The sequence below is a fragment of the Physella acuta genome, unplaced genomic scaffold, assembly GCF_028476545.2.
Source record: "Physella acuta isolate Inbredline_101_S28 unplaced genomic scaffold, ASM2847654v3 ptg000916l, whole genome shotgun sequence".
Taxonomy (NCBI): domain Eukaryota; kingdom Metazoa; phylum Mollusca; class Gastropoda; family Physidae; genus Physella; species Physella acuta.
Window position 1 is genome coordinate 103,656 of NW_026732433.1, and position 9,547 is coordinate 113,202.

Genomic DNA, 9,547 nt, shown 5'->3' on the forward strand with positions numbered 1-9,547 from the left:
ACGGACAGAAAGGTGTGTATTTGCTAGGGTGAGAAGTGGAGATACGATATGATAAAAACAACGGCCAAAATTGTTAGGGTGAGAGGTGGAGATACTATATGATACAAACAATGGCCAAAGTTGTTAGGGTGAGAAGTGGAGATACTATATGATACAAACAATGGCCAAAGTTGTTAGGGTGAGAAGTGGAGATACGATATGATAAAAACAAAGGCCAAAGTTGCTGGAGGTTTAATAGGCTCTTTATCAACTGGACAGGTTTTACTTAGATATCGCTTGGTTGTATTTTCTTATTCCTAATTACTTGTTAATTATAAGACGTCTCGATGTCGATTTACACTTTTCTTTAAAAAAAAAAACAACACTTTTTAAAATTTCGTATTAAAAAGACAAACACACACAGACACAAGTGTGTGTGTGTGCTCGTGCGAGTGTATGTACAGGTGTAAAAGTGTATGTATTTGTGTGTGTGAATGAGTTTCCATGTATGTGTGTGTGTGTGTAGTATAGAAAAGAAAAAAAAACTAAATACCTGAGCCAAAACCGGATATATACAACAGCTGTTCGTGTTTGACCTAATTGTTTGTGGAACGAACATGTGGGTGTGTGTGTGTGTGGTGGTGTGCGCCTGTGTGTGTGTAGGAAGGGGGGGGGGTGAATTTTTTGTTATTTTCTCTGAAAACTCGTGAAATGCCATTCGGAGTTGTCTACCGGTGTTTGCATTAAACCTAGGAGTACCGGATGTTACGTAGACTGCTGGGTAAGAGTGAGACTGTGTTTCCTTCGTTACGTAGCAAGAGGTACAGCGTTCATACAGCCATAGCAAAATACAGCTACAAGGTTTTATTGATAAATCTCTCACGTGCTGTACTCTTCACATCAAATATTCGTCTCTAAACAAGACAAATTGGATCTTCTATCATTATGGAAAGTTCCCTTTTCGAACCAAGTGGTCCATAGCCCAAGTGAAGTAGAGTTAACCTGTTTCTGATACCGTGGATTACGAAGGGATAGTGTGATCAGCACTATGCCCAGCCGTCTTTACTTTCCTATGGTATTTTAGGTACCCATCATAGCTGGGTGGACTCTGTGATGCTCTTCTGACTTGAATCCGGATTTGAACTCGAGACTTTCGATAGCAGTCTAGCGCTCTAGGCCACGCCGTCCCACTTCTATCTTAAGCTCACCAGATGTCTTACACCTCTACTACCTTACATGACATGATAAAGCTGTGTTTCAAATCACAAGACAAACGTATCTCGCCCATCTGGACCGGTGTCTCTTGGTCTAGTGTAAACTGTAACTATTCTGGTGAGCACATAGTATTCCTCCATAACACGATCAGGGGTGGGGTTGATGGTTTCTATTAATACACAATCATATACTACTAAATAGTATATAATGGGGCGCCCAGTAAAGCCGATGACGTAATAGAGTATGGTCAGTTCTGTGCATAGCCACCTACGTCAGAAAATACACTTTGGAGCTGTGTAGACTGTGGAATCCGAACTCGAGTCTTCTGTAATCATCAGGGATGTGCTAGGGACTTAAATCAGGTATCAAGGACATGCTACTGACTTGAGTTAGGATCCGAACTCTTATCTTTCAAGTTAGCAGTCTTGTGCTTTACCCCCCGACCACTGTCTTCCGTGGAAGTTTTTTTTTTAAATACCAAATCATACATATTTTACACAATAAGTAACACAGAGATAGTCAAGTACTGTTTATTTACAAAGAAAAAAATGCTAGAAAGATTTAAAGAACAACACTAAGTAAAAGTGTACATGCGATTAAAGGCGAAATGATATGGACATAAATTTAAATTACCTCCCATTCAACACACAACTCACACATATTAGAACACGATGTTATTATCTCCCTTTTCCATTTAAAATCATTCGCTAAATTTTTTAACATTTTCTCTGCCGCACATAATTTGACAATAATCAGCTTAAAACATTCTTTTAAACGCATGCTTTGTATAAATTAACATAAATAATAATAAATTTAAGCAATAATCTGAATTTAACATATCACAATAAACGTTACAATATGTTTATATAATCAGACTAATCGATTAAATATTCATATAACAAACCGAAGGAAATTTCAACTTATAAACACTTCGTTTTTTAAGGGAGGTAACTACGTTCAAAATGTTAACACTACTATTTTAATCGTTGTCTCTCTTTGATTATAATTTTTTATTTATTTTTATGACACTTGAAATAATACACATAGATAAGTAAATCTTAAAATTAAATTTATTGACTTTATTTTCATTTTTTTTTTCAAACTTCGGGCACAGGGGATGGGGGCCAAACATACAAATAAATTTTCCCTATAAAACATGATTTGTGATAACTTTTTTATAACAACAGTAAGCATAAACATACCTGCAATAATAACTCAACGATCAAGATGAGTAAAATTAATTAAGATTAAGCTGAACAGCTGGCTATCTACAGAGTTCGGCTCACGATGGCGTGTTTCAGGTTCAACCACTCTAATACATGCAAGCAATAAGGATTGGGCTCTTTAAGTCAACAGTACTCTCGACAATAGTGAGTGACGCCATGGGACTGACCACCCCCCTTGCTACGCTATTGACGGGGACAAACCCGACCACATAACTAATGATGTCCTTCTCATGCTGATGTCAATTTTTATATTAATGTCATTTTAAGCCGATAAAATCTTCCCGTCGACGACATCTTTATGCGTTTGACAAGTTCTTACTTATGTCATTTTCATTCTTATGTCATTTCCATGCCAATGGTATTTCAAGCCAATGCCATTTCATGCCAATGTCATTTCCATGCCAATGTCATTTCATGCCAATGTCATTTCATGCCTATGTTATTTCACGCCAATGTCATTTCGATGCTTATGTCATTTCCAGGCCAATGTCATTTTCATTCCAATGCCATCTGATTCTGGTGTCATCTTCAATTTAAATTCAATCCGCTAGACAACTATGCTAATTAATTATAATTAGTTAGCAATTTATACTTTCTCATTAGCGATCAGCGCGCTTGCTTTCTCTACCGTAATATTACCAATTATCTAAAATCTCCACACGTAATAAGAAACTGTAATTAACATTTCATTTAAATAAACCAAAAACATATCAGCTTTTAATAAAGTTGGTTTAAAAATGTTCCTTCTAATGTCGGTTTAATTAATTATTTTTTTTATTGTTTAACTGTTATCGTATTTTGAGTTTTAATTATTGGCTATTAATAATTTAATCTTTATAAAATGTATCTAGCTTTTTTTTTTAATTTACGAAAAAAAATTTTATTTGACTGAATAATTAAATGATATTTATAAATAATTAGAATCCGTTTAAAAGTTTCTTTGAGCAATAGCTATAGTGCATATATAGATCATGTTAAATTTGGTAGCAGCTGAATTTTAAAATATAGATACTTTTACGGTTTTGTCTACAGCAGAATCAGGCCGAGTAACACAAGGGGAAATAACCAACTTCCAACCCAACTCGCTTGTCTCCCTTGCACGCCGTTTTTCCCGTCAGTCAGTTTTGACGCTTTCTGACCGAGGGGCTTCTCTTTCGGAGTCTCGATGACCTCATCTTGCATGAGCGGGACGCCGTGACGCTGGTCCTGGTCTCCCGAGTTGACGTCATATCCGGTCTCTTGAGATTTGGAGTCCAGGACGACCTGAATCTCGTGGCTTTTGCTGACCGGTACCACCACCTCTTCGGACGAGTCGTAGTCTGGGACTTGAGGCTGGTTTAGCATGGCACATTTCGGGTGCATGAAACCCTGTTGGAGAAAAAAAAATTCGATTTGTCGAAATGCAATAAACAATGTTTGTTTTTTACTTTATTTAAAAGAAATATTAAATGGTTTGGCGTCACAAGTATGGAGTCATAGGCAGGTCATACATATGACGTCACAAGTATGACGTCATTCTCAGTGGTCATTAGCTAAAAATTGGTGTCTGGAGTAGAGCATCTAAGAAAGAACTCCAAAGTCACAAGTCTGGAGTTACAAGTCTGGAGTCACAAGTCTGGAGTCACAAGTCTGGAGTCACAAGTCTGGAGTCGATAATTTTAAGTCAAAAGTTATAAGTTAGGAGGCACAGAGCTAGAGTCAGAAATTTAGAGTCACACAACTAAAGTCACAGGTATAGAGCCACAAGTCACGAATCTAGAGCTACAGTCAAAAATCTCAAGTCACAAGTCAAGAGTCTACATCTTCACTCACAAATCTAGTCATATGTTACAAATCTGGTTATATGTCACAAATCTAGTTATATGTCACAAATCCAGTCATATGTCACAAATCTAGTCATATGTCACAAATCTAGTCATAGGTCGCCCACATCAGCATTTGCTTGCATCAAGTATTTTACTTCTCAGGCCCATTAAAACATTTCTCCTTTCATCTCGGCTTAGCCTTAAACCATATCAATTATGCTGTGAAACACGATAATCACATGAAACAGAATTCATTAATTATAAGACGTCAAACAGTTTACCTACCTCGATTGTGCGAACGATCAGGTTTTTCATCTTAACAGGGCAGTACCTTTGATAGGGTCCCCGTACGCAGTCGATTGTCTTCAAGGTGACTCTACAAAAAGGTGAGGTAAAACTTTAGATACACCAGGAAATAGGGAGCTGGGGGTATCATTTTTAAAAAAATGTTTAGGGGTTACCCATAAAAGACAACTCTTTTTTAGTCTAAATTCACCCCCCCACACCTTTATCGTCACATTTAGTCACAAAAAGCTGAACTCCCCCCCCCCCCCCCCCCCCCCCCCCCCCCAATCTCTGACGTCACCAAGTTTACTACACTCCTATAACCATACATATTTTCTTCAAATTTACAAAACAAATACTACGCCACATTCCCCCCCCCCCCTCCCCCCCCCTCACACATACACAAACACTACTCAGACACCGCGATACAAATGTGATTCACACACCTACCACCCACCCTCATCCACGAGTGTGACGTCATTTATAACGCCCCATCAACTGAATGTACACACACACAAAACACGTCAACACAGTAACAACAAATTCTACTAACAGTAACATCGCGTATACACTTGCGACATGTATACTATACATGTCTAGAAACAAAAACTCCCAGTACATAAGTATACTATTTTTGTTGCGATTTTTTTTTCAAGACTGGTATACTATACATGTCGCAAGTGTAGATTTGTATACTATACATGTCGCAAGTGTAAATTCCCTAACATTGAAACCTAACTGTTTACTGAACAATCAATAGCCTCAACCTTTAATTGCTTGGACTGTGAAACCCAATCATCAATCAGGCTCAACTCAATATGCACTTTATAAATCAGGTTAACATGAAGTTTACAGCAGTAGATAAAATGAGCAATAAAATATCAATCTGTCTAAAACGCATCGCGTGTAGAAAAAAAATTATTGCACTCGATAATCTGTAATAAAAGTTATGTATGTGCAATAAAGCAATAAACATTTATGCTACATAATTTGATAATTGTTTATATAGTTAGTGGGAAACAAAGCCTACATTAAGGCTACTGGACTCTTATTTTCCTCTATTCGAAATATCGCTGGTTCAATGTATTGTGGTGGTGGAATGTAGACTAATTTCTAACTTCTAAAAAACCCGTGTTTATTTCCACGGTTTGGCCATCGCTGGATATTTTATCTCTCTCCCAGGGGGATCGAAGTACGTCTCAATTTGGCAACCCGGTTTTTAGAAATTCTGTTTACATTTCCATTTTGTAAAAACTCTGGCAGATCGGGGTTTTTAAATGTTGGGTTTTTCCATAGCCCTATTGTGTTGTGTGTTTATATATTATTATGTAGATGTAGATGCTAAACTATGCGCGGTGTTTAAGTGTGTATTCCTGTTCTTTATATTTATTATTATTAGGTGTTAGCGGCGATGTAGTTTGTTTTTTGGTTGGACAAAGGCTAGGGCTGTGGTATAGCGTGGCCTAAGCAGTAGAGCGCTCGAAAGTCTCGAGTTCGAGTCCGGTTTCAAGTCTCCGAGTCCAATCAGTTCTAATGGGTACCTAACTCATATTAGGGACACATTGCTGACCACACCTTCCATTCTTAATCCGAAATCAAGAAACAGATGAACTCTACTGCCCAGTGGATCGCTAGGTCTGAGGAGGATTATTTACAGCGATTTTTTTTTGGGGGGGGGGGGGGGTGTCTATAGAGGAAGCAAATAAAAATTGCTGGATTGTTTTTGTTATGTTCCTGTCCAATCCACATCCATCCAATGGTGCCTGATGCCAGACAGTTGAACCGAATGGACAAGATGGACAAGTGCAGATGAACACAAAGACCTGGGTCCCTGAGTATCGCATTTTAATCAGCGATAGATATCTGTACTTTGATGAGAGACTAAGTGATCATCCATAAATGACGTCACGCTTTTTTGACGATTTTTACCTCCTCCCCCCCTTTCCCTCCGTTACACATCGTCACAAAAAGTCAGATCCCCCAACTTAAAATGGCGTCACACCTGAGCCTACAACCCCCTCAAAATTGCTGTTGAATTTTTCTTAAAACATCGGCTAAAACTCTTTTTTTTCTAATGCAAGAGTGTGACGTCACACCATCTGAACCCCCTCCCCCTCATAACACAGTCACAAAATTACGGACCCCCCTCCCCCCTACGAGTGTGACGTCATTTATGGACGACTACTAACATTACGATTTCGATAAGACAAAGATATAAAAAGGATTGTAACGAGTTTTTTTTTTTAAATTGTAACAAATGTTTGTGTTTGCGATGTAGGCGAAAACCTCTTCAATTATCTAATCGTGGGTAGGGGGGGGGGGGAACAGTTTGTTTCAAATAGGAAAGTGCATAATTATTGTAGTATAGAATATTAGTACGAATAGCGAAAAAAAGCTATGAAATATAGATGTAATCAAAGCTAAATTATTTTTGTAAATCGGATCCGACGATAAAAAGGTAGACAATTATGAACATAAAACAGAAGCAAAAGATCCCTTTCACTTGTATACTTTGACACAGAATTTTGAAAAAATCTTCTGCTTTTTCTTTCTTTCTACATATTAGCTTTATACTGTTAACATTATTTTCTATGCCATTGAACACGTCTACCATTCCAATTATGTGCTATCGGTATGATGGGTTGTTGAGTGCAGTTGTATAGAAAGGGTGTATCCTATAGGGCTTGTAAGTCTACGGTTTCGAAATCTACTAGCTAGCAAGTAGGAGAACGAGAAGTTGTGACCTACTTACAAGCCCTATAGAGGGGGAGAGAATGATGTGCTATTTTGGGAGAAAAGTTTGAGATTCGCTGTGATTTAAAAGTCATGTACTGTATAACAGAAGTGTGTTACAGAGATGAAGTGCTTTAACAGGAGTGGGTTTTAGAGGTTAATTGCTATAGTGAAGTGCTAAAGAAATCAAATGCTATAGAAATGATGTGCTATAGAAATGATGTGCTATAGAAATGATGTGCTATAGAAATGATGTGCTATGGTGTTGTGCTGAACAATTGAAGTGCTTTAGTAATGCGATATGCAAATGATGTTCTGTAGTGATGTGCTATCCAAATGGTATGCTATGCTGATGTAATATACAAATAAAATGATTTAGTGGAGTGCTATCCAAATATGTGTTATAGTGATGTGCTATAGAAATGTTGTGCTATACTGATGTTATATATAAATAAAGTGCTTTTGTGGAGTGCTATCCAAAAGATGTGCTATAGAAATGATGTGCTATAGTGATGTGCTATAGAAATGTTGTGCTATAGTGTTGTGATATAGAAATGTTGTGCTATAGTGTTGTGCTAAATAGTTGAAGAGCTATAGTGATGTGCTATACAAATGATGTGCTATGCTGATGTGATAAACAAATAAAATACTTTAGTGGAGTGCTATCCAAATGATGTGCTATAGTAATGTGCTATACAAATAACATGCCCCAGAGATAAAGCACTGTGTAAACTCACGAGCAAAGGGAGGCTAGTAAAGCCTCGGTCCTCTGTGACTTAGAGAGATGGTAGGATGACTCCAACTCGCGTTTCAAGGCCTCGGTCTCGTGGAAGGAGTTGGTGATGACGTCCATAAGACAACCCACGTATTCCTTCTGTGCCTGATCCTCGCATCTCGCGTTGGTCTTCAGAACTGGGTCGCAGACGAGAACAAACAACTTATTTTTGGAAGAGGAGTGGTTTTTGTGTGTCGGGGGATTGAGAGATTTATGAACACATTTAAAAATAAAGGTAAAATAAAGTCCCGTTGTTAAATTAAAATGTGATTTAATTTTAACTTTCTTTCAGTTTGGGTAAATATGTTGTTGTAGTTTGAACATGGGACGTCGTGAAACTGGGTAAAATTGTGATGTTTATTTAAATGTTTTTTTTTTCTTTGGGAGAATGGTATTGTTCGGCTTCAAGGTTAGATGGACGACCATAAGACTTGACACGGTCTAACTTATACACACAGAATTGTCACCAAGTGACATACATAAATCTGTCACAAAATGACGTACACACAATTGTTGTCACAAACTAGCTTTACTGAAAAAAAAATTGTCACAAACTTACACAAACAATTGTCACAAAATGACTTTCACAAATAATTGTAACAAACTGACTTACACAAACAATTGTCACAAAATGACTTACACAAACAATTGTCACAAACTGACTTACACAAATAATTGTCACAAACTGACTTACACAAACAATTGTCACAAGCTGACTTACACAAACAATTGTCACAAACTGACTTACACAAGATATTGTCACAAAGTTCGTGGATAGACCGCTGCCAATGGTTGAAGTTAATGTTCAGCTCTAAGTGTTGGATGCCCTCCTTGCTCTTGGCGCACTGGATGTAGAGGTTGTGTAGGCATGTGAAGGTGTTTTCGATGGCACCATTCCTGGCAGAGAGCGACAAACTCATTCATTACTTCACAATATAAGCATCACTTAAATACTTCATTCTCTGTCTATTAGGAGCCGAGTTATAAAATTATAAAAATGGTCGGCTCGGTATAGCATTTTTTTCTTAGATACCTAAGCGGACTCCCAGGTAAGCCACTGGGGATGTAAGACATACGAGGCGCCGGCGGAGCGTGGCTATGGGATGGCGGGTTAGGCGGCCGCCTCGGGAGCCGACCTTAGGGGGGGGGGGCACCGAATTGGGTAGAAATTTTTTTTTAATGATAAACTCTTCAATTTAGTTAAAATGTATTGGTTTTACATATGAAGGGCTCAGTGGAAAAAGTACTTAAGTGTATTTTGAGAGTTTTGAGAAAAATGAGAGCAAAGTTTTTAAATTGAAGCTGAAATACCAAAACAGCTGATGCAAAGTATTCGAATTAAGCTACTTCCGTATTTTTTCAATGGCCCAAATTTACAGGGATGGTTAAGGGTAGGTAATCAAATAATATACCGGTCTTAACTCATTTTTTGAAAAAATGTAACTTAAGTACTTTTTTCACTGAGCCCTTCATATGCACTATTGCCTAGTAAAGTCGTGTTTAAAATGATTCAATAATTTACTTTAGTA

General features: G+C 37.7%; 1 protein-coding gene across 1 annotated transcript; it reads right to left on the reverse strand.

The window, feature by feature from the left end:
* Positions 1 to 1,712: 1,712 nt before the first annotated feature.
* LOC131953311 (uncharacterized) lies at positions 1,713 to 9,092 on the reverse strand. Its single transcript, XM_059316450.1, has 5 exons — positions 9,052 to 9,092; positions 8,767 to 8,915; positions 7,981 to 8,155; positions 4,511 to 4,601; positions 1,713 to 3,788 (listed from the first exon to the last, which is right to left on the reverse strand). The coding sequence occupies exons 1-5, from the start codon at positions 9,090 to 9,092 to the stop codon at positions 3,447 to 3,449; spliced, it is 798 nt and encodes a 265-aa protein (XP_059172433.1). The 3' UTR covers positions 1,713 to 3,446.
* Between the last annotated feature and the right edge of the window lie 455 nt (positions 9,093 to 9,547).